Source organism: Sphaerodactylus townsendi, linkage group LG05, assembly GCF_021028975.2.
Source record: "Sphaerodactylus townsendi isolate TG3544 linkage group LG05, MPM_Stown_v2.3, whole genome shotgun sequence".
Classification (NCBI taxonomy): domain Eukaryota; kingdom Metazoa; phylum Chordata; class Lepidosauria; order Squamata; family Sphaerodactylidae; genus Sphaerodactylus; species Sphaerodactylus townsendi.
This window is the reverse complement of record NC_059429.1, coordinates 132,547,766-132,573,318: the sequence shown is the minus strand read 5'-3', so window position 1 is coordinate 132,573,318 and position 25,553 is coordinate 132,547,766. Positions and strand designations below refer to the sequence as shown.

General features: G+C 51.7%; 1 protein-coding gene across 1 annotated transcript; it reads left to right on the top strand.

The window, feature by feature from the left end:
• Positions 1-14,913: 14,913 nt before the first annotated feature.
• Positions 14,914-23,415, top strand: LOC125433426 (basic proline-rich protein-like). Its single transcript, XM_048497933.1, has 3 exons — positions 14,914-15,516; positions 21,306-21,497; positions 23,373-23,415. The coding sequence occupies exons 1-3, from the start codon at positions 14,914-14,916 to the stop codon at positions 23,406-23,408; spliced, it is 831 nt and encodes a 276-aa protein (XP_048353890.1). The 3' UTR covers positions 23,409-23,415.
• The last annotated feature ends 2,138 nt before the right edge of the window (positions 23,416-25,553 follow it).

Here is a 25,553-nt window from a genome sequence, read left to right as displayed (position 1 = left end):
GCCTTAGCAGACCAGGTGCTCGGGAGCAGCAGCAGCAGAAGTCCCTTGCTTTCACATCCTGCAGGTGAGCTCCCAGAGGCACCTGGTGGGCCACTGCGAGTAGCAGAGTGCTGGACTAGATGGACTCTGGTCTGATCCAGCAGGCTGGTTCTTATGGTCTTATGTTCTTAAATCAATAGACTTTTCAGCTAAATTATAGGAAGAACTTCCTAACAGACCAGTCCCTTGGTGCACAAGCTTACCTGGAAGGTGGTGGGCTTACCTTCTTTGGAGGTTTTCAGCAGAAGGCTACCTGGCCATCTGTCAACAATGCTGATTCTTATGAATTTAGGCAGATTGTGAAAGGGAGGGCAAGGTGTCCGTGCCTGTCTCCCACGATCCTTTCTTACATGGCCAGGGTGATGCCGATCACAACTTCGGGGACAGGAGAGAATTTTTCTCCAGGCCAGTTTTTGTGCCTTTCTCTAGCCACAGAGCAGTGGTCACTGGGGGAATCGTAGTCCATGAACATCTGGGGTGCCAGAGTCGGACACCCTTGCCCTAGAGGCAGAAGCGTACTGGGAGTAAATGGTGCCCGGAGACAAATTGTCTCCAGGACGCCCCCCAGGCTCTGCCCCCCTACCACCCCAGTTCCGCCCCCTGATGCCCCCAGGCTCCACCCCTCCACTCCCCTCGACCCTGTCATTGTCACCATGGACATGGGCAAGGTATAGGCTGCCCACCTCCCCCCCCCCCAGACTCCCCCTGCCAGCTGGGCTCCCGACGGGCAGGCCAGAAGAAACTGCAGTCCTGGCCTCGGAGACCTGCTTTTATAAGCACTGAGGCCGGGGGTGGGGCTTGGGGAGCAGGAAGGGGTGGGACTTCCTGCTCCCCAAGCCCCACCCCCTGGCCTCAGTGCTTATAAAAGAAGGTCTCCGAGGCTGGGACTGCAGTCTCTTCTGGCCTGCCCAGAGGGGAGGTCAGAAGAGACTGCCGGCTGGGAGCCCATCCAGCGGGGAAGGGGGGGGAATCCAGGGTGGGGTTAAGGGCGCTTGGAGGCAGCAGGAAGTCCTGCTGCCTCGTCGTTTTTGAGTGCCTCGACTGACACAGACGGGGTTGAGGCACGCGAAAGCGACGAGGCAGCAGGACTTCCTGGTCACACGGGGAGCCGATTTTGCGCCCCCCACGTGACCAGAAGTATGGCGCCCGGGGACCAGGGGTACCCCTTGTCCCTAGGTAGATACGCCACTGCCTAGAGGAAATGGTGCTTTGGAGGATAGGCTCCGTGACACTATATCATGTCCCTTCCCCAAACCTCCAGGCCTTTCTCAACCCGGAGTTGGCAACCCCACCTCCAGGCTTGAAAGGGACCCTGAGAACGGTCCAGACTCGGAGCCCACGCGGAGGTGAAGGACCTGGAAACCCTCCGCGCGGCTGGCCGTCGTTTTTGCACGTTGCTCTTGCGAAACTTGCCCGATATCTGCTGCGGTTGCATCATATTTAAATTGGCTTTGGAGAGCCAGCTCAGCATTTTGTGTTAAAGATTAAGCGAGATTTGAAACGCAGCCGGGGCGGGGGGGGGGGGCGGGGCGGAGGAGCCTCGAAGTTGACGCCCCCGGGGCTGGCGGTAGAGCGGCCCAGACTTGCAGGCTTGATAATAATGTTTGAAAAAGGGAGGAGAGGAAGAATGGGAAGAATGAAAGGGAAGAGACCGTGCTTTCTGAGCCAGCCACATGTGATGGCTTTCTTAACCGCTGGCGTGGCAGGTCCACAGTGTGGTTGCCATCCTCCAGGCAGGGCCTGGAGTTTCCCCCACAGACATGCAACCGATCTCCTGGGGACTAAAATTAATTCCCTTGAAGAAAAGGGCTGATTTGGAGGGCAGGCTCTATGGCCGTGGTGGCGAACCTATGGCACTCCAGATGTTCATGGACTACAAATCCCATCAGACCTTGCCAGCACGGCCAATTGGATCAAATCCCATCAGACCCCGCCAGCACGGCCAATTGGATCAAATGACACCAATGCTATACCATCTGCACTGGCTGCCGATTGAGTTCCGGATTATGTGTAAAGTGTCGGTTTTGACCTTCAAAGCCATTCGCGGTCTCGGACCTGCATACCTGAGGGACCGCCTCTCCCCATATTGCCCCGGTAGGCCCCTCCGCTCCTCGGAGGAGGACCTACTCGTGATCCCTGGCCCAAAAATGGTCAGGCTGGCCTCGACGAGGGGCAGGGCCTTTTCAGCCCTGGCTCCTACCTGGTGGAGCAGACTTACAGAGTTTCCGCAGGGCCTGCAAGACGGACCTGTTCCGCCAGGCGTTTGGCCAGCCTGGTTAAAAATACATCTACCATGTCATCTGGCCTCCCGTGGGCACAAGGGGGGGAGGGGGGTAGCCAATCGCCATCCACATTTTAAAATGGGTTCTGTTTTTATATAATTGATATTTAAATTATGTTTTAATGTTTGTTTTAACCTGTTGTGAACCGCCCTGAGCCCTCAGGGGGAGAGCGGTATATAAAACTAATTAATAAATAAATAAATAAATAAATAAATAAATAAATAAATAAATAAATAAATAAATAAATAAATAAATGAACATCTGGAGTGCCATAGGTTCGCCACCACTGCTCTCTGGTGTTATGCCCGGCTGAGGTCCTTCCTTATCCCAGGTTCCAATCCCAAATATCCAGGAATCTCCCAACCTGGAGTTGGCATCCCTAAGTGTTGGTGGCAGCCGCCTTAGACAAGGGTTCAAAAAGGACATTAGGTAAATTCATGGTAAAGAGCCCCTTCAATGGAAACTTAATCTATAGGAAGTTAATTAGGAGCAGCAGTGGCGTAGGAGGTTAAGAGCTCGTGTATCTAATCTGGAGGAACCGGGTTTGATTCCCAGCTCTGCCGCCTGAGCTGCGGAGGCTTATCTGGGGAATTCAGGTTAGCCTGTGCACTCCCACACACGCCAGCTGGGTGACCTTGGGCTAGTCACAGCTTCTTGGAGCTCTCTCAGCCCCACCCACCTCACAGGGTGTTTGTTGTGAGGGGGGAAGGGCAAGGAGATTGTCAGCCCCTTTGAGTCTCCTGCAGGAGAGAAAGGGGGGATATAAATCCAAACTCCTCCTCCTCCTCCTCCTCCTCTAATTGGAACTTCCACCAATAGGAACTTATCCAAACCTCTAACAGGAACGTAATAGGAACTCTCCCATTAAAAGGGCACCCAGCTTCGTGTGTGTCGGCATCGTGTTGGCATCAGAAGCGGGTGAGGGTGGTTACTGCCAGGTTTTGGGAAACAGAAGAGGAAGAGAGAAATGGGGCAGAGGAAAGGAGGAAATAAAGGGGGAGGGCCAGAGGAGCACGTAAGCCAGTGTAACAGCGTCGCGTAGTGGCTAAGAGCGGTGGATTCTGATCTGGAGAACCGGGTTTGATTCCCCACTCCTACACATAAGCAGTGGACCCTTATCTGGTGAGTTGGATGTGTGTCCCCGCTCCTGCACATGAAGCCTGCTGGATGATCTCGGACCAGCTACAGTACTCTCAGATCTCTCTTAACTCCTCTCCTGTCTGGGGTGGGGAGAGGAAGGGAAGGGAAGGAGAAAGGGGGGATATAAATCCAAACTCCTCCTCCTCCTCCTCCTCCTCTTCTTCTTCTTCTTCTTCTTCTTCTTCTTCTTCTAGTGCTGCGAGTTCTCCAACCCCTGCCTGGAGGTTGGCAACGCCGGGAGCCCCAGAGAGTAACTCATGTCCTTAGGTTCATGCATGCCTTCAAGGGACAGACTAACAGATCTCTTGGCCCAGGGCTTCTGTAGTCTGGACTTGGGCTTGAAGCTCTCCGCTGCATTTCCGTTCTCTGGAAATTAATCTGTAAACAGAATGTGACTCTTGACTCAAAGTCTCCACTTGGCCATTCAAAAGCACAAAAGCCCAATTCCACAACTGGAGTGGTGGGGCGGGAGAATTGCTCAAACAAGAAAGGCCGTCGGGTTTGATCTCCGCCAAGGAACCGGTCTCCAGTACTGAGATAAAAGTTCTTAATTATTAACCCACTGGATCGTGAAGGGAGTCGCAGCTGCCAGGCCGCACAACAACATGTGCGTTATAATTATAACCCTCGCAATGTATGTTATGATTTTCCATTTTATTTGCTCTGTGGGGTTCCAACCATCCCTGCCGTAGCTGGAGATCTGGCATTACAACTGATTTCCAATTGACAGTTACCTTGAAGCGAATGGCTGCTTTGGAGGGTTAGGGTGTAGGGCAGGAATGGGCAACCTTGCTTAACATAAGAGGAAGAAGAGTTTGGATTTATATCCCCCCTTTCTCTCCTGTAAGGAGACTCAAAGGGGCTCACAATCTCCTTTCCCTCCCCCTCCCCCCACAACAAACACCCTGTGAGGTGGGTGGAGCTGAGAGAGCTCTGAAGAACTGAGACTAGCCCCAGGGTTACTGGTAGGATTACAGACTGTGAAGGTAAATTATCAGGAGCAAGCCAACCTGAAGAAGTAGAGTTTAGATTTATATCCCCCCTTTCTATCCTGTAAGGAGACTCAAAGGGGCTTACAATCTCCTTTCCCTCCCCCTCACCCACAACACCTGAAAGGTAGGTGAGGTTGAGAGAGCTCCAAAGAACTGTGACTAACCAAGGTCACCCAGCTGGCATGGGTAAGAGTGCACAAGCTAATCTGGTTCACCAGATAAGCCTCCACAGGCTTCAGGTGGTGCTGAGAGAACTCCAAAGAACTGTGACTAGCCCAAGGTCACCCAGCCAGCATGTGTGGGAGTGCACAAGCTAATCTGGTTCACCAGATAAGCTTCCACAGCTCAAGTGGCAGAGCGGGGAATCAAACCCGGTTCTCCAGATTGGAGTGCACCTGCTCTTAACCACTACACCATGCTGCTGGCTCTCTTGGAGTAAAAACAATAAGACCCTCATATAGAATAAACTTCAGATGTGTGAGAGTCACAAGACACAAACAAATATTACATGCACCTTTTTGTCATTACATGCACATTTTGTTGCAAAACTTTTCTATAAATAAATATTCTATAAATAAATTCTATAAATAAATATAAATATTCAGAAATACCAGTACGGAATAATTATTATTCATGTGTGCAATTTGTGTTAATTTTTATTCACATTAAATGAGGCTGCCCTTTGGGATTTAGACGCCTCATTTCCCTCTTCTGTACCAGTAATTTTTAGCAAACTCTCTTCGCACAGGTTGCAATATGTCTTTTGAGGGCTAGAACCCTTCAAAAAAAAACAAAAAACAACAGCAGCAGTTTCTCTTGGTAAAGCTGTCCGGAGGCAAAATTGCTGACTGGTTAATTGTTTGGTTTTCATGAATAAATAGAACGGCTTAAAAGGAAAGAGGATTTCCCTCTTGATTATAAAACTCCTGTGAACGTTAGCTTCCTTTTTTTATCTAGCTATTTAAAGAAGTCACATGTTCCTACTACATTGTGAATGTCAGTAGAGAAACAAACCGGGTTGAAAGGCTGAGATGTGCTTGCCCCGGGCCCTGTTTGTATTGGGTTGCCAACTTGCAGGTAAAACACGGAGAACTGCTATTACAGTGGATCTCCAGACCACTCCAGAGTTCCCCTGGAGAAAACGACATCATTGGAGGGTGGGCTGTATGGCCCCTATCCTCCTCAAACCCTCCTCTCCCTAGACTCTACCCCCACCCAGAGGTGGGATCCAGCAGGTTCTCACCAGTTCCCGAGAGTGGGTTACTAATTATTCGTGTGTGCTGAGAGGGGGTTACTAATTGGGTCTGCTTTTCCGTTAGAAATTCCATTAGGTCCCAAAATCATAAAGTCCTGTTGTTTCCCATGTGGCTGGTTAGCGAAGGTCGAAAACGGGATCATTCTCCCTGTTGGGCTGTTTTAAAAACATGTTTTAGAAATATGGTAAAGTTCCTTGTTTAAGGAAAGTATCCTTCTTTTGATTTCTAGAAACAAAATTGAGTGTTTGAAAGTATTAAGTATTTGACAGGCAGTCAATTAGAGGAGAAGTAGTTGTTGCTGTTGGCAGTAGACGATAGGACTTGCTAGAATGAATTTAAATTATGGACAGAAAGATACCAGCTGGAAATTAGGAACTTTTTTTTAACAGTAAGAGTTTTTTACAGTAACAGAGAAATTATTAATGCCCCGCCCCCGGAATGCCCGGCCACGCCCCCGTCGTGCCCCGCCCAGCCCCATTGGCGCTATGCCACAGTTTGAATCCCACCAACCATGGGGACCTGTTACTAAAATTTTTGGATCCCACCACTGGGGAGGGAGGGAAATCCTTAAGCAAAGCTAGTGGTCCAAATCCTACATGTTGCACTTGAGAGAAACATAGCCTTGATCTGACAGCCATAATCCAGATTACTTCTTTACCAATTCAGTTGAATCAGAGTTGCCAATCACCAGTTGGGGCCTGGAGATCTCCTGGAATTACAACTGGTGTCCTGGCAGTAGTGATCAGTTTCCCTGGTTAAGAGCAGGGGACTCTTATTTGCATCCCAGCTCCTCCACATGAAGCCTGATGGGTGAACTTGGGCTAGCCCCAGTTCCCTTAGAACTCTCTCAGCCCCACCTACCTCACAGGGTGTGTGTTGTGGGGAGAGGAAAGGAAGGAGTTTGTAATCTGGTTTGAGATTCCTTATGGCTGAGAAAAATGGAGTATAAATTCAAACATATCTTCTTCCTCCTACACATGAAGCCTGCTGTGCGACCTTGGGTCAGTCACAGTTCTCTCCAAACTCTCTCGGCCACACCTATATCCCAAGGTGTCGTGTCTGTTGTGGGGAGAGGAAGGAAAGGAGTTTGTAAGTGTAGGAGTGGCGTAGGAGGTTAAGAGCTCATGTATCTAATCTGAAGGAACCGGGTTTAATTCCCAGCTCCGTCGCCTGAGCTGTGGAGGCTTATCTGGGGTATTCAGATGAGCCTGTACACTCCCACACACGCCAGCTGGGTGACCTTGGGCTAGTCACAGCTTCTCGGAGCTCTCTCAGCCCCACCTACCTCACAGGGTGTTTGTGGTGAGGGGGGAAGGGCAAGGAGATTGTCAGCCCCTTTAAGTCTCCTGCAGGAGAGAAAGGGGGATATAAATCCAAACTCCTCCTCCTCCTCCTCCTCTTCCTCCTCTTCTTCTTCTTCTTCTTCTTCTTCTTCTTCTTCTTCTTCTTAGCAGCTTGAAGACTTCTTACAACTGAGAAAAGACTTGAAGACTTCTTATAGCTCTTCTTCTTCTTCAAGCAAGCTTGCTTGATGACCTTGGACCACTCATTTCCTCTCACCCTGACATACCTCAAAGGGTTGTTGTGAGCATAAAATGGAGGAGGAGGAGTCACATCACCTTGAATTCCTTGGAAGAAAGGCGGGATTAAAATACGCTACAAAAATGTGCCAAGCAAGCCACCAATAACGTCAACTGTGCAACTGCAAATGGAACTTTTTCCCTCCAAGGAGAAGAGCCAATCCTGCTTAGTTTGTTCCCTCCTTCTCTCCCTCTATTTTGTGCAAATGGCAACTCTTGCCAGCTAAACAAACTGGCATTGCCGTTGACACGGCTCTTTCGCCATCCGGCAAAAGATCTGGAGCAAAGGAAAAGAGGTGGGATTTATTCGTTTACGATTACACACACACACAACGTGCACGTACCTTTTTCCCTCAGATTCAATGCATCTAAGTTTCAAGAACACAAACAATGGAAGAGTTTGCGAGCAAAGTAAGGACAGCTTACCCTCCCCCAAATGCCCTCTGGCACCGAACTGTCTCCATGCCTTCCAAAATGTAGCCAAAGATTAAGAAGGCAAAGGTAAGCGATTTTGGTTCATGATTTCTGGTAGAACTCCACATAGATCAGGTGACTTTCTGGATGACCAGTCAAGCTGATCTGAACCTGCATTATCTCTGCATCCTTACTCCTGTCTTTGCAATGTCCCTCCCACTTTAATATAAGGACTAAGGGATCTCCATTCCTGCTTGTATCTGATGAAGGGAGCTTTTACCCCAAAAAACTTGTTGGTGCTACTAGACTTGAATCAGTCTCCTCCACCGCAGACCAGCCAATGGGTGAAAAATGTGGATCTGGTACTGACAGTCGACAAGATGAGGGCGTAATGGGGGTCGATTTTAACATATAGAGCCATATTTAATAACTATTTAAAATTTGATTTTATTTGTGCTCTATCTATTTGTTTGTTCGCCGCCCTGAGCCCTTCGGGGGAGGGCGGTTTATTATTATTATTATTATTATTATTATTATTATTATTATTATTATTATATTATTATTATTATTATTCATCCTTGGTACAAAGATGGTCTATGCTCAGAGGTGGGATCCAGCAGGTTCTGACCAGTTCCCGAGAGTGGGTTACTAATTATTTGTGTGTGCCGAGAGGGGGTTACTAATTGGGTCTGCTTTTCCCTTAGAAATTCCATTCGGTCCAAAAATCATCAAGTCCTGTTGTTTCCTATGTGGCTGGTTAGCGAAGGTAGAAAACGGGATCATTCTCCCTGTTGGGCTGTTTTAATAACATGTTTTAGAAATATGGTAAAGTTCCTTGTTTAAGGAAAGTAGCCTTCTTTTGATTTCTAGAAACAAAATGAAGTATTTGAAAGTCTTAAGTATTTGACAGGCAGTCAATTAGAGGAGAAGTAGTTGTTTCTGTTGGCAGTAGACGATAGGACTTGCTGTAATGAGTCTAAATTATGGACAGAAAGATACCAGCTGGAAATTAGGAACTTTTTTTAACAGTAAGAGTTTTTTCCAGTAACAGAGAAATTATTAATGCCCCGCCCCCGGAATGCCCGGCCACGCCCCCGTCGTGCCCCGCCCAGCCCCATTGGCGCTACGCCACTGTTTGAATCCCACCACCATGGGAACCTGTTACTAAAAATTTTGGATCCCACCACTGTCTATGCTTCAGGTAATATCAGGAGGGAAAAAGAAAAGTCTGGCTGCAAGAAGTCAAGAGCAGTCACAGAGGGGCAGACTCAGGTATGGGGTACCAGTCAGGTTAGATCTGTCCTCCAAAGGATGTTGGATTTGTACATCAGACACAGACCTGATGGCTATCAACTTTGGGAAACTGGGAGACTCCCAGAGGCATCGGTCTGTGACTAGACACAAGGGCTCTAATCTTGTTCTGCTCCAACGTTGATAACCACAGCACTTGCAAAACAGCTTGGTTTGACATAGTATGATGCCGTTCCAGCTTTTCATGCATTTACTGGACACGATCATTTAAGGCAGCGATGGAGAAACTTTTCGAGACCGAGTGCCCAAATTGCAACCCAAAACCCACTTATTTATCGCAAAGGGCCAACACGGCCATTTAACCTGAATACTGAGGTTTTAGTTTAGGAAAAAAAAGCGGTTTGGTCTCAGTGCGTGTATTACTCGGGGAGTAAGTTTATAGAGTAGAGGTCGGTGGCTTTGCTTTGCGAAGCAACCCGTGCAAGTAACTCTTCCAGCAACGTGGGTTGAATCTCATGACCCTAGGAGGGTTTACTCAGAAGCAAGCCCCATTGCCAGCAACCAACCTTACTCCCAGGTAAAGGATTACACTTTAGTTCTTTGCATGAAAATCAGTGGAACTTAACAATCGAGCCCAGAGGCCCAGGCCAGCCTAGATGTGTGTGTGTGTGGGGGGGGGGCAACTCTGTGCGTGCCCACAGAGTTGGCTCTGAGTGCCACCTCTGGCACCCGTGCCATAGGTTCGCCACCACTGATTTAAGGGTTGACACGATAGCCATGTTTAGATATTTGAAGGGATGTCATGTTGGTGAGGGAGCAAGCTTGTTTTCTGCTGCTCCAGAGACTAGGGCCAGGGGTCATGGGTTCAAGGTGAAGGAAAAGAGATTCCTCCTAAATATTAGAAGAAGAAGGAGGAGGAGGAGGAGGAGGAGGAGGAGTTTAGATTTATACCCCCTCTTTCTCTCCTGTAAGGAGACTCAAAGGGGCTTATAATCTCCTTTCCCTTCCCCCCCACAACAAACACCCTGTGTGGTGGGTGGGGCTGAGAGAGCTCCGAAGGACTGTCACTAGCCCAAGGTCCCCCAACTGGCAAATGTTGGAGTGCACAAGCTAATCTAGTTCACCAGATAAGCCTCCGCAGCTCAAGTGGCAGAGCAGGGAATCAAACCCAGTTCTCCAGATTAGAGCTCACCTGCTTTTAACCACTACACTATGCTGGCTTCTCCAATAGATTCTTTAAGAGGCAGCTGCCACGTGATGCCAGTAAGCGGGTGGAGGGATTCTCGGGTGGAGGTGGATTCTTGACTGTGTGAGTTGTGGGGGAACACTGTGTTTCCCCTGCCACCTCCTGCCACCGGGATCCAAGCGATCCCGGCTGGCCCCTGCACTAACTGTGCAAACGGCGGTACAGGCAACACGGTTTTATTTAACCGGTTAGTGTTGCCTCTGCAGAATCACCCTGTACCAAACTGTTATTCTGTTTGTTTTAACAATTTCCTGCATTTCTTTCAATAAAGCTTAATTTTTACATTTATTGGTGTGAGTACCAGTGAGTAATGTTTGGACACATTACGGAGCGCAGCTGAGATTATGTCGCCCCACATCTCCGAACATCAAAGGCCTTCCTAACCATCAGGTTTTACTTGATGTCCGGGCCCAGCAACAGAGCCGATTAATTGGAACCACACAGATCAGCGACAATATTCTCCACTGCAAACTTTTCCAGCAGATGCACTCCAGGTGCCGAAATGAGGCTCAATTGTTAGAAACTCTCTAATCCCTGACGTCTCAGTATTTCATGGGTCATATATAAAAACAGGACAAATTTTAAAAACAAAACAAGGTTATGAAATGCAGTTAAAATTACTAATTTCCAGTATAACATTTACAACAGTTTCACAAAAGAGCTCATCAGAGCTGTTCAGGAGATTGGGTATCTTATAACACTCAGGCCACTGAGAACATTGCAAGAAAATGGAATTCATGTATTTCAGGCGTATCTTATTGTATTTAGGGCATAGAAACAGAGAATGGTCAAGTGTTTCAACCGTAGTCATATCACATGAACAAACTCTTTTAGCACGTTCCATATTCTTGAATCTTCCCTCCAGCAGAGTTGATGGCAGCACATTACATCTTGCAGTAGCCAAGGCTCTCCTCTGGGTGGGATTAATCAGCAGACGAAGATATGCTGCCATAATTCCTCGCTGCATGGGATTAATAATGTAGCCGGTGCGGAGAACAGGTTGTCTTGGCAGCACGAGTCAAATTATGAAAATCGAGATCCAAGAGCCTATTCTTAACTAGTCTGAAGGCTTCCACCTTTGTGAGCAGAAGGAGTGATTCCAAGGGGAAACCGATAGCTTCAACCTTTCTAAAGATCAAAGCATACCATTCTGAAATAAAGTGATCTGATAACAGAGAGGGAATATAGCTATTGGATCCCACTAGAAAATGTATGTGCAGCCAATATTTTATGGCTTTTATCCATGCCAAGTATTTCATGGGTCGATTCCGCGTGGTGCAAAGAACTCCCCACGGGTCCCGTTCCTAAAGCGGGATTTCCCTCATTCTGGGTTTTTTAAAAAAACCCACTAAAAATCGTGATCTTTTGGGAAAATCCCGCGTTCAACCCGCTGCCGTGGGAACACCGTGGGCGCCCGACCGCTTAATTTTTCCGCCGCGCCACCTGTTCTCCCCGCCTTACGTCACGTCAGTTCAGTTTTTCAGTTCAGTTTTATTACGGCCATTAGGCCAGCAAAAAAGAGTAGAGAAGAACAAGAAAAAGGAAGAACAATAAACAAAAGAAAAAATCGAATTTTTACAGAAATCCATGGTATAAGTCTATACACAAAAAATATCATCAGCTCGTAGCATTATTATGGTCACCTTCATGAGGCCTGGCTCTTGGTCCTAACATGATTCTTCGCTTATTATGTGCCAGCATACAAAATTTAGTTACCTGCTGAGATATAAAAGAAACTCGGTCTTCCGGTAAAATTCTCACAAGGACTGAATCGAAATTGACTCTAGTTAAATTTCTGTACTGAATAAACAATGGATGAATTAAAGCCTCCCTTTCCCCTTTATGGAGTTCACAATGCAATCGAATATGTAATACAGAGTCCACTTCCCCTGAGTTACAAACATGTTTCTGCTGAGCCGCTGCCCATGCTTTCTGAAACGTTTTCCAGGCGCATTTTCTGCCCACGGCAATGACTGAGTGCCCTCTTACCCAAGTGCGCACGGGAATGGATTCGCAACAATGGCCCCGTTGCCTTTTCTTTACATGTCCTGGGTGTTCGGAGCACGCAGCTAGGCTGATGCGCACCTTTGGTCAAATGTGATTTGATATATCAAGGGGCAGGGATTGTCTCGTGCTGGGGTTTCTTGCACACCTTTGAATGTGGATGGGACATAGTGCTCTGCCCAGTATTGGCCAAACGTTTTGATTTTGTATAGAAGAAGAAGAAGAGGAAGAGGAAGAGGAGGAGTTTGGATTTCTATCCCCCCTTTCTCTCCTGCAGGAGAGAAGGGGCCGACAATCTCCTTGCCCTTCCCCCCCTCACAACAAACACCCTGTGAGGTAGGTGGGGCTGAGAGAGCTCCGAGAAGCTGTGACTAGCCCAAGGTCACCCAGCTGGCGTGTGTGGGAGTGTACAGGCTAATCTGAATTCCCCAGATAAGCCTCCACAGCTCAGGCGGCAGAGCAGGGAATCAAACCCGGTTCTTCAGATTAGAGTGCACCTGCTCTTAACCTTGCTTAACATAAGAGGAAGAAGAGTTTGGATTTATATCCCCCCTTTCTCTCCTGTAAGGAGACTCAAAGGGATTTACAATCTCCTTTCCCTCCCCCACCCCCCACAACAAACACCCTGTGAGGTGGGTGGGGCTGAGAGAGCTCTGGAAAGCTGTGACTAGCCCAAAGTCACCCAGCTGGCCTGTGTTGGAGTGCACAAGCTAATCTAGATACCAGATAAACCTCCACAGCTCAAGTGGGAGAGCGGAGACTCAAACCCAGTTCTCCAGATTAGACTGCACCTGCTCTTAACCAGAATACCATGCCGGCTTTTCAAGGGACTCTTCTATCCACAGTCAGTGACATATACCCACAACCCATCGCTGGCATTATATACTAAGACCCTGAGTGGCAAGAAAGACACATCTGTGACCCCCCCCCCCCCGCCCTCCAGGAGTTGCTGTTAATCAGAATAGACTGTCCAGGGCCAGATAGCCTGTGTCTCAATGCAAATCAGCCCAGTGGGGCTGGATGTGCACGCCAAGCCCCACCACCTGAGCCATAAGATAGCCCTGTCTTTGGGCTAGGCCGGAACAGATAATCCAGGAGGCATACCTGGTATGCGCAGAACAGAGGTTCATTTTTTTAGAGGCACTAATTCTGTGCTAGGTGCTGTACCGGACATGTGCTGTCTTGCCCGGAGAACTTCTAGCGTGCCAACTACAGTATTTACTCAAGCGCGTGACTAGGTTTTTTCATCCAGGTATGCCCTCAGGACTGGGACATCCTCCATGGGGAGGTGGTGGGTTCTTCCACGCGGGAGGGTCAGTCATTTTCTCAGGCTAACCTACCCCACAGGGCTGTTGTGAGAATAAAATAGAGTTGAATGATGGATCCTCATTGGGGAGAAAGACAGGGTATCAGTGAATTAATAGATCACATCTACTTGTCAGGGATATTATATAAATCACATCTACTTGTCAGGGATATTATAGCTGCAGTTTATGCACTGGCAAAGGGTTAATTCTGAGATCAGATGAATAAATAAACTATAGTCTTACATTTACACACAAGCCACAGTTGTGTCCAATAACATTTTTGTGTGCATACGACGTTTTCTAAAGCGGATCATTTTACATTTGGGATCATCTTCCTTTTGAGTAAATACGATACTTTTCACTGCAGGGGCCCAATTCTTGTCTGAGCGGTTGACCTTCAGGTAGAAACTCAGGGTGTTTCAACAATCCTCACGATAAAAATATTCCCTGCATGTAGAAAGCCAGCATGTCAAGAACATGTGTGCGTTTGTGTATATATAAATACATGTGTGTGTTTATATACAAGTATATATGTAAATATACACACTATGTATATATGAAAATGTATGTGTGTGTGTACATATGTAAATATATATGTGCATAGGTATATCAATATATATGTACGTATATGCATGTGTATATCTGCATATCTATCTACATGTGTGTATATACATACCCAGTTTCTGCATAGACAGACTATTCCTTCCTATGACCCCCTCCCCGCAAGTAGTCTGAAGTGCTCCAGTCCAAATACAAGCTGACCACCGCAGGGTTGCCAACCTCCACGTGCGGCCTGGAGATCTTATGTCAACTGATCTCCGGAAGACCCAGATCTGTTCTCCTGGGGGGAATCTGGCGGCGTCGGAGGCTGCCCCCTTTTCCCAGCCTCCCATCCCTTGGCCCTACCCCCTTAAATCTCCAGCCCCAGAGGTGGCAACCCCTAGCGGTGTGTGTGTGTGTGGGGGGTGTCTATAGGGCCAACCCGGCTTTCCAAAAGCCATGCCGAGGCGGGGTGTCGCCTCCCTCTCGACCCTCCAAGCACAGCCTCGGCCTCCTCCCTTAACTTTTATTGCGGGGGGGCTGGGGTTGCGGCTGGCTCCGCTCGCCCACTTCGCCCAAGCGGGACTCCCCGCTTCCCTCCGCGGCCCGCGCCGAAGATGGCCGCGGCGGGCGGGCGGGCGAGCGAGCGGCACCAGGCCGGCTTCCCCCTCCCTCGTTCCGCGCCGCCCACCCTCCCTCTCTCTCTCCCTCTCTCTCTTGCTGCCAGGCCGGGAGGCGGAGGGGGGCGTGGCGCCTTCGAACGCCGCCGACCCCTTTCTTTTCGCCCCGTCGCAGCCAATCCGCGCGCGAGCCGGCTGCGGGCAAGGTTCCATTTCGGAATGTTGATACAGCGCGCCGGCCAATGGCGTGCGGGGAAAGGGGAGCGGGCGGCGCGCGCGTGTTTTTTTCCCCCCTCGCTCCGCTCTCCCGCGCCGGCTCCTCCCCTCCTCCTCCTCCTGCCCGGCTCTGCCTTCCCAGCCGGGCCGCCTCGCGCGGGGGGCGGAGGAGGCAGCGCGGGCAGGGGGGCGTGGCCCGGGGGGTGCCGCTGGCCGGAGGGCGAGTCGCGCAGGCAGCCGGCGCCGTCTCTGCCGCCGCCGCCGCTCCCCCCGCGGGGAAGGGCCTCGATCCGCGCGCCCCCCCCACCCTCGGTGCACCCCCCTCCCCGATGGAGCCCAAGCCGCGGCTCTCCAAGCGCGCCGCTCCCCCCGGCGCCCGGATCTGCTCCCCGCCGCCCGGCTTGACGTCCGCCAGCCCCTGTTGCTGCCCCGACGGCAGCCCCCCAGCCGCCGGCTTGCACGGAGGGCTCCTCGCCCCCTGCAAGCCGCCGCCCCCGCCGCCCTCCTCCGCCGGCAACGCCGTCTACACGGTGCTGGTGGGGGACCGCAGGAGAAGCCGGCGCCGGAGCTGCGAGGACGGCGACGCCAGGAGCCCCCCCGGGAAAAACCGGCTGCAGGTTTGGCAGAAGGTAAAGAGGGAGGGGGGGAGAGAGGGAGCGCTGGAGCGGAGGGGGCGCCGCTTGGGGACGGCCGCGGGCCCGGCTGTCGGGTGGGTGTGTCCCTGCCGGGCCTGCAGCGGCGAACAACTTTAGGGACTCCCCACTGGGTGGGTGCGGGGCGTCAAAAAGACGGGATTCCTGCAAAGTTTGTCGGCCGGGGGGGGGGGGGCGCCCTCTTGGAGAGACAGGGTCTTTCCGAGGGGGGGGGGCAGAACTTTTTGCGGAGATCGGCCGAAGCAGGCGCCGGCATGGGGGGGGGGGGGGGGGGCCCGCCTGCGTCGCTGAAGCGCCTTCGCCCCGGGGGGGGGGGGCTTGCGCTCCTTTGGCTCCGGGTCTCTTCCTGAGGGGGGCAGAACTTTTTGCGGAGATCGGCCGAAGCAGGCGCCGGCATGGGGGGGGGGGAGGAGGGACCGCCTGCGTCGCTGAAGCGCCTTCGCCCCGAGGGAGCGGGACTTGCGCTCCTTTGGCTCCGGGGGGGGGGGGGCAGTGGGCCGGCCGGCCTTGGGGAGGGGGTTTGCTCCGGAGAGAGCCGCGTGGTGCTCCTGGGAGACCTCCTCCCGAGTAAGCCCGCCTGCTCGCCCGGGCTGGCGGCGTGCGGGAGGAGCCTCGGCGGGGCGCGCGGCTGGAGCTCCCTGCCCCGCGGCCCCCATGGCCGGCTTTGCCGGGCTTTCGGGCGGGGAGGGGGCGCGCCGTGTCCCCCCCTCCCCCCCCCCTCCCTGTGCAAAAGATGGCGCCCTGCTTGTGCTGCGCTGAAAGTTTTGCTCGAGGGGGCGGGAAGGCGGCCGGGCCCGGCCTCGGAGGGGCCGCCCCCGGCCCAGGCCCCCGCCCCCGGCCCGTCCCCACCCCTGCCTGGCGCGGCGGGAGCGGCTGGCAGCCACGGGCCATCAATCACGCACCCCCGGCGGGGAGGGGAGGGGCGGAGCGGCCTGCCGGCTCAGGGGTGTGGTCGTCGGGGGGAGGTGGGGCGGGCCCCGGTTGGAGATGGGCGGGGGGGGGGGGCGTTGCCCAGCGGCCCCCGAAGCGGTGACATTTGCGATAGGAGCGACAGAAAGCGGAGGGGCGTGTGTGTGAAGGATCCGCGTCAGCTTCTGCGGGACTCTCTGCCTTGGTGCTTTCCCGGGCTTGGGTTCGAATCCTGGTTCGCAAAAGTAACTTCATAAAACAGTGGTGACTGCCCTCCCCCCCCCTCAAAGCTAATAGTGCTGCTCCCCCCCCCCCCCCCCACCCCCGAGGCTTTGCCCGGACTTGTCAGCCGGATCACGTGTTGCCCTGGCGAACCTCCCTCCTTAACCCTGTGCTTGCCAGTCAGGTTTGGGTTGCAGGAGGGCTGCCGGATCCCCTCCGTTCTGGATGCGGTCTCCCAGCTTTGTTGATTGATTCACTCGCTCTCTTCGTTTACGTCCTGCCTTTTCCCCTATCCCCTAAAGCAGCGTAGTCACGCTGCTCTCCTCACAACAACCCTATGAGGTAGGTTAGGCTGAGAGTATGCTAATGGCCCGAGGTCACCTTGCTGGCACCCGCAGTAGATTTGAAACCTGGGTTTCCCAGTTCGTGATCCGATTCATCCAAAATATTGAGGGTCTTTTTGGCCAGATGTTCTTCATGCCCAGGGGTCTTCAAACTATGGCCCTCCAGATGTTCATGGACTACAATTCCCATCAGCTCCTGCCAGCATGGCTAAGCAGCAGGGCTGATGGGAATTGCAGTTCATGAACATCTGGGGGGCATGGTTTGAAGACCTCTGTTCATGCCCCTTTCTTGACACCTATTGGGGAGACTTAGTTTTAGCCGGTTTCCGCTTTAAAAAGGTGAGGTGTGCGTTCAAATAACTGAAAGGGGGGGGGGGCGAGGTAGTGGCATGCAGAAAATCCCAAGTTCGATTCCTATCACCCCCACTTAAAAGGACCAGGCCGCAGGTGGTGTGAAAGAGCGGATGCCAGTCTGAGTGGGCAGTTCTGACCCTGAGTGTGGTGCGGTGGTTAAGAGCAGGTGCGCTCTAATCTTGAGGTGTGATTCCCCGCTCTGCCACCTGAGCAGCAGATGCTTGTGAACCGAATTAGCTTGTGCGCTCCCACGCGCGCCAGCTGGGTGACCTTGGGCTAGTCACAGTTCTTCGGTGCTCTCTCAGCCCCACCCACCTCACAAGCGGCCTGTTATGGGGAGAGGAAGGGAAAGGAGCTGTAAGCCACCTTGGGTCTCCTTACAGGAGAGAAAGGGGGGAATATAAATCCACACTCCTCGCCTTCTTTTTTAAAAATGCAGATGTTAGTGGCTTTTTCCTTGAGGAGGGAGTTCCTTGTTTGCCGCAGGAAACACTTTTTAAAAAGAATGCCTCCCGCTGAGGCCTTGATAAGAGTGACTTACGAATTTCAATCGTTCTGAGTTTTTGCATCCTTACGTTGAAGTCAGAAGGTTACGGGACAATAACTGAGTGTGACATGACTGGCGTTTTTGGGTTTTCGGGAGTGCGTGGACATGGTTTGGAAAACCCACGACAGCCTGTTGATTGCAGCCATGAAATCCCTTGACCACACATTGTTAACAGGACTGCCCGGTGTGTTTTGCAGTAGATGGGGACTATTTGTGGTGTAGGATTTGTGTTGGGGGCAGGCTAACCTGATCTTGCCAGGTTTCAGAAGCTAAGCAGGGTCCGCCCTGGTTAATATTTGGATGGGAGACAGCCGTGGAAGTCAGGACTACTATGCAGAGGTTCCCCTGTTAATCTCTTGCCTTGAAAACTGTATGGCGTTGTAGGTTTGTTGCGACTTGACGGCACCTTACGCACGCAAGAGGAACGTTGCGGCGGTGTTTGGGTCAGGCGCTTTAAATTATGGCAGCAGAGGCCGAGATATGAGTGAGATAAAGGCATTTTAAGAAGTAATCTCTATTTGTGAATTTTTTGGGGGGGGGGATGGGGGAGAGAATACCATAAAGCAGTGGCGTAGGAGGTTAAGAGCTCGTGTATCTAATCTGGAGGAACCGGGTTTGATTCCCAGCTCTGCCGCCTGAGCTGTGGAGGCTTATCTGGGGAATTCAGACTAGCCTGTGCACTCCCACACACGCCAGCTGGGTGACCTTGGGCTAGTCACAGCTTCTCGGAGCTCTCTCAGCCCCACCCACCTCACAGGGTGTTTGTTGTGGGGAGAGGAAGGGAAAGGAGCTTGTAAGCCACCTTGAGTCTCCTTACAGGAGAGAAAGGTGAGATACACAGTGGTGGGATTCAGCCGGTCTGCACCACTTCGGCAGAACCGGTTGCTTAAAATGGTGCTTGTAAACAACCAGTTGTTAAATTATTTGAATCCCACCACTGGGGATATAAATCCAAATTCTTCTTCTTCCCTGATGGTCTCCCATCCAAATACTAACCAGAACTGAGCCTGCTTATTCTGAAACTGACAAGATCAGGCTGGTCTGGGCCGTTCAGGTGTGAACTCGGTTGTAATTCACGCATGCAGGACAGAGAGGTGGTAGAATGACATGATAGATTTGATCTTTCCTCACAAATGTCCGCGCACATAGAAAACCTGTGCCAGTGTCATGTCGTGGTTAAGAGCAGGTGTACTCTAATCTGGAAAGCCAGGTTTGATCCCCCGCTCTGCCACTTGAACTGTGGAGGCTTATCTAGTGAACCGGATTAGCTTGTGCACTCCCAACACACGCCAACTGGGTGACCTTGGGCTAGTCACATTTCTTTTGGAGCTCTCTCACCCCAACCCACCTACCCACCTCGCAGGGTGTTTGTTGGCCATGCTGGCAGGGGCTGATGGGAATTGTAGTCCATGAACATCTGGAGCACAGTAGGTTTGCAGCTCCTGGTAGAGCGAGGTCACAGGTACGAATGCAAAGGACGGCAGGATTGGTGGCCCAAACCAAGGGGCTGAATGGAGGGGTGTGTGGAAGGCCTGCAGGGAGCTGGCTGTCTCCGCCTTGTGTAAGCAAGTGGGGAGGTTAATGTCCAGCCAAAAAGCATGAAGATTCCAGTTTCAGATGCAGTGCTTCCATTGGCTGTGTGGCTTCGGTGCATCTAAACCAGCGTGGTGTCGTGGTTAAGAGCAGGTGGATTCTAACCTGGAGAACCGGGTTTGATTCCCCACTCCTCCACCTGAGTGGCAGAGGCTTATCTGGTGAACCAGATATGTTTCTGCACTCCTACACTCCTGCTGGGTGACCTTGGGCTAGTCACAGTTCTCTCAGAACTCACTCAGCCCCACCTACCTTACAAAATGTCTGTTGGGCTGAGAAGAAGGGAAAGGAGTTTGTAGGCCTCCTTGAGTCTCCTTACAGGAGAGAAAGGCGGGGTATAAATCCAAACCCTTCTTCTTCTGGGTGCGAGGTAGGCATTCAACAGATGAAGCTTTCCCCCTTTCTCGTTTTCTGTCGCTCACGGGAGCACTGGTCATGGAGAGATTTGGGGTGCGGGAAAAGTATTTACAGAAGCGGCTTTTGCTGTTGTTGTTAGAAAGGAAAGCTTCACCGGTTGGATTTCTGCCCTCAGCAGCTGTCAGCTATCGAAGCCTTCCAGGAGCCGGAGCGGCTGCCCGACTCAGAGGATTAATTGCCACCCTGCAGGCGAGCAGTGCCAGGTCTGGGCTGGGGAAATTTAGGCATGGATATCCGGAAGGAAGGAAGGACCTCAACAACACGCTTAAACCCTCCAAAGCAGCCATTTTCTCCAGAAGAGCTGATTTTAGTTGCCTGGAAAGGAGTTGCAATTCCAGGAAATCTCCAGGCCCCGCCTGGAGATTGGCAGCCCCCCGGCGCTGGCCTCGGCTTCGCCTCCCGGGGGCCAGCCAGCCCACGTGCCCTCGCGCAGATTCCCTTGCTTGACGTGGTTTTCGTTCTGGAGCAATGGCTCCTTCTCCCTCCTCTCTGGCTCGGCGGCACGCTGCTTGTTTCAGCGAGAGGGGAAGGCGCATTCGAGCGGGGAGGAAAGCCAAGCGGCCAGATTGTGCCGAACAGCTTCGCTCAGATTAGCCGTTTCCGACTTCTCTCTCCACGCTTATCTTGGCGATTTTAATAGAATACAGAGAGACGGTCATGCGTCCTGCTCTCCGCTTTCCTCCCTCTTGCGGCCTGCGAGGGATCCCAACTTAGACATCCCCAGGAGAGGGCACTCTGCTCGGCAAATCCAGCGTGCTGAACACTGGGGTGGGTGGGCGGGGGGGGGGGTAGGGCAAGGCAGGCTGCCGCCACCGAAATATCAGGCCTCAAGTTTTGTGCATTTGCCTTGAGCGCGGCACAGCCCGCCTTCAAAAGCTTGTGGGGTTTCGCAGCCGTCTCCGGGCATCTTTGCAGCCGTCTCTGCCAGCGAGTCCCGCCTGGGTTGGAAGGATCAGCCCCCCCGTGTTAGAACACGCTTATCAGCTCGGGGAGGGTTTTCCCGGCTCGGGTGACCCACACCTTCGGCTGAAACAAGAGCGGGTTTTGTGAGCCGGCTCTTGTCCGCACCTGCTCTGTTTGTCTAAGATAAAGCCAGGGGCGCTGGCATTCGGGCGAGCGGAGCCAACAGCTGGCTCTGCCTAGTAGGGAAAGTTTTAATTCCAACTTGGGCGCAACAGTCGGCAGATCTCCCGAGCGACGTTGCCCTTTGTTCAAGGCTGGGCGCGGAGGGCAGACGTCTCGTTGCGCAAGGGGGTTTTGTGTGGCGCACGGGAGCCAGAGATTGCGTGAGCGGGTGGTAGATTTCGGGTTCAGAAAGCACTCTGAAGCAATGCGCTCCCCCCACGCCTGCAGCGTCAAAGTCTTTTGCTTTATTCCAGAGCCCCACTCACTGCAATGGGAAGACCGTTTGGGGAGAAGTGGAACCGTTCAACGGCCAGCCTAGGCACCTTTCGGATCCCTTGGGGCTAAAGGGGCCCGAGGAAGAGACGGTGGCGCTGCAGATACTCGACCAGATGCCCCCGAACCCATCGGCTTACATCCCGGTTCCCAGACAAAGGTACGCTCTTTGGGTGTGTGTGTGTGTGGCTGGAGTGTTTGTAAATACTACGTGTGGTGTAGTGGTTAAAAGTAGGCGGATTCTAATCTGGAGAACTGGGTTTGATTCCCCACTCCTCCACCTGAGTGGCGGAGGCTTATCTGGTGAACCAGATGTGTTTCTGCACCCTGCTCGGTGAACCTGGGCTAGTCACAGTTCTCTCAGAACTCTCTCAGCCCCACGTACCTTACAGGCTGTCTGTTGTGGGGAGAGGAAGAGAAAGGAGCTTGTCAGCCACCTTGAGTCTCCTTACAGGAGAGTAAAAGTGGGATATAAATCCAAAGTTGTCCTCTTCTTCTTCTGCGCTGGGACTCCAAATTGGGATCTGCCCAAAAAGCATCTGGTGGGGTTTTTTTGTGTCGGCGGGAAACCTTTGGACTCGACACCTCCTAAAAACTCGCCGGACGGCTGCTGCAGATAATTTAGGAATTTGCATGCCGACGGCGTTCCCTGGCCCCGCCCCCGCCCTGCTTGCACCAACACCTGTTTGCCGAGACCCGTGAAGTCTGGTGGCTCAGCAGAACGTCCATGTGCAAAGTTCATTTTCTGCATCTCCCTCTCTGAGTAGCGTGAGTAATTCCGTAGTCAGCGACAGAAGCGGATGAATTGTTGGTCTCCTCCAGCATCGGTTGTGGCCAGAGTCTGTTGGGATGCAGGAGGGTTGTCGGTCTTATCTTGGGTGTGGGGCGCAGCTGAGCTGCTGTCTTTTACCGCCTTTTACCGCTGTGCTGTAGAGAGTGTCTTAACCTGCTGCATCTGTGTATGGTTCTCCAGTTGCACAGTGGCAGATAGGAAGGCGCTCCAAAGGGTGATCACTACTGCACAGAGGATTATCGGCTGCCCTCTCCCCTCCTTGGAAGAACTCTACAATTCCCGAAGCCTAAAGAGAGCCCAAAATATTCTGAGACCCGTCTCATCCAGCACACTCTCTTTTTGAACTGTTGCCATCCGGCAGACGATACAGGTCTATCAAAACTAGGACCAAGAGGCTTAGAGACAGCTTCTACTCGAGAGCGGTGGCTATGCTGAACCCCGCGGCTTCGTGTTGATGTGTTTGGGGCTGTGTAGGGATGGGTGGAGGAAGGGGAGAGTGAGGGTGGGGTATGAGTCTAAAATTGTGCGCATCGAGGAATGCTGCTGTAAATTTCGTTGTGCGTGCACAATGACAATAAAAATGCTTATGCTTTGCGGTGTTGGTGCTGCTGAGGTCCCCCTTTTGACTCTCAGGGCTGTTTCCAGCGGGACAAGAGACGCCGCTCCAGGCCGTCCGCTTTGCTGTTTGTTCCTTGCTTGGCATCTCCCGAAACGGTGTAGAAATGCCGACTGGTTTTTAAACAGGACCGATCATTTCCCGCCCCCCCCCGTTCTAACGATGGCGCACTTTTAAAATCATGGTGGTATTTAGTATTTACTGCTTTGAGAATGTTCAAAACAATGTCGGCCGGGAAGAAGAAGAGTTTGGATTTATAGAAGAAGAAGAAGAAGAGTTTGGATTTATATCCCCCCTTTCTCTCCTGCAGGAGACTCAAAGGGGCTTACAATCTCCTTGCCCTTCCTCCCTCACAACAAACACCCTGTGAGGTAGGTGGGGCTGAGAGAGCTCCGAGAAGCTGTGACTAGCCCAAGGTCACCCAGCCCAGCTGGCGTGTGTGGGAGTGCACAGGCTAGTCTGAATTCCCCAGATAAGCCTCCACAGCTCAGGCGGCAGAGCTGGGAATCAAACCCGGTTCCTCCAGATTAGATACACGAGCTCTTAACCTCCTACGCCACTGCTGCCCCACCTTTCTCCTGTAAGGAGACTCAAAGTGGTTTACAAACTCCCTTCCCCCCCTCCCTAACACTCTTTGAGGCAGGTGGGGCTGAGAGAGGTCAGAGAGAACTGTGACTAGCCCAAAGTCACCCAGCAGGAATGTAGGAGTATGGAAACACATCTGGTTCACCAGATAAGCCCCTGCCGCTCAGGTGGAGGGGTGGGGAATCAAACCCGGTTCTCCAGATTAGAATTCACTTTCTTAACCACTACACCATGCTGGTAGAGAATATCTTGCTGCAGTTGGTGGTGGATGGGCCATTCTCTTAGCAGGGAAGGTCTCGATGAGCTGCTGCTGTGGAGGGCCACTAGTGGGCAGGAGTGAGCAAGTTTGAGTCCCAGCAACTCTGCTGGTGTTCCAAGGGACGACTCATCAGTGGCCTCCAACCACACCGACACTGGTTGGCAGCAGTGTGTAAAGTGAGAGTCGGTGACCCGGTGGCCCTCCCTGCCACGGCTGACTGGGTCTGAGCTGAGTGGGCCCTCCAGCACAGCAAGGACTTGCATGGTGTAGTGGTTAAGAGCAGGTGCACTCTAATCTGGAGAACCAGGTTTGATCCCCTGCTCTTCCGCTGAAGCTGTGGAGGCTTATCTGGTGAACCAGATAAGCTTGTGCACTCTGACACATGCCAGCTGGGTGACCTTGGGCTAGTCACAGTCCTTTGGAGCTCTCTCAACCCCACCTACCTTACAGGGTGTTTGTTGTGGGTGAGGGGGAGGGAAAGGAGATTGTGAGCCCCTTTGAGTCTCCTTACAGGAGAGAAAGGGGGGGATATAAATCCAAACTCTGCTTCTTCAGGTTGGCTTGCTCCTGATAATTTACCTTCTCAGTCTGTAATCCTACCAATAACCCTGTAAGGTAGGCTGGGGTGGTCTTTGCAGATGTTAGGAAGACAAAGCTTCAAAAAAGCAAGAATTTGCTTAAGTCTGTCTTGGTGAATTTCCAGCCAATTAACACCAAGAATATAATGAAGTAGCACAAACACAGTAATTAAAACGAAACTTTCCATGCAACAGTTGGAAATTTTAAACACTAACGTCAAGAAACTAGACAATTCTTGCCGTCGCAAAATGCAACCATGAACAACCATCATCATAATTAAGTTCATTATATAACCACAAGTGTGCTGATCAGATTTCGTTTCATGTATTTAAAAAGAGAGGGGGGAAAAAGAGATTGTAGAAAATGACAACAAGAGAGGGGGAAAAAATAAACAAACTGTTAGTGTCAGACTGAGGCCCCTTCTGCACAGGCAAAATAATGCATTTTCAAGCCACTTTCACAACTGTTTGCAAGTGGATTTTGCTATTCCGCACTGCTTCCAGTCTCTGGAACCAGCAGAGAGGAGTAGCAGCAGAAGAGACTTGGCCAGGAAGAGCAGAGTGACCTGCTGGTGTTCATTTTGGAGGGCTTTTCTCAAAGCCACAGCTTTTAAAACAGTGTATTTTAACAGGGGTTATCTCTTTTTCTCCTTGTAAGGCTGCTGAATCTGGAAGGTGGGGCTTAACAGGGCTTAACCAACAGAGTTCATCTCTTGTTCCCTCTTTGTCCTAGAGGTGGGGCTTTTTTGTCCTGAGAGGTGGGGGGCTTTTGGTCCCGAGGAGGTGGGGCTTCTTTAGTTCAGTCTCTGGAACCAGCGGCGCGCAAAGGCAATCTTTAATTCTAATTTTTTGTTTTTTAAATTAATAAGGACATATTTGACAGGATAGTAATGCATTTGCAGAATAAGCTCCCAGGGGGGGCAGTGACTAAAAAGCGTTGAATATTTAAATATCTAAACAGATCAGATAGGGAAAGGCAGAAAAAAGCCAGCAGGGGGGATGGGGGGGCTTTCCAGTGTTCTTTGCACTGGAGTGTCACATAGTAACATGACTATCTGCCACTAGGACAGAAGTCGTGGGTGTGCCCTCGCTGCAATGAGCTCCTGGCACTCAAGGAGACGTGGTAGGCGTTCTCTCCTGAAGCCAAAGGTGGCAGGACCTGGAGAAGCTGAAAGAGGCAGAGAGGGTGACATGACGAAGGCTTTCAGGGACCTAACAGTCGGGTCCCACTCCCAAGGTGACACAGCTCTTCCAGATGTCATGGAGAATGAAGGCCTTGGGGACGGAGAGTGCAAGCAGTCTGAGGTGGGGAAGATGCTCCCGCTTAGATGGGATCCCTTTCTTAACTGGTGATCAGCTATCCTCTGCGGCACTGACTGGAGGGATACCCCTCGGGGA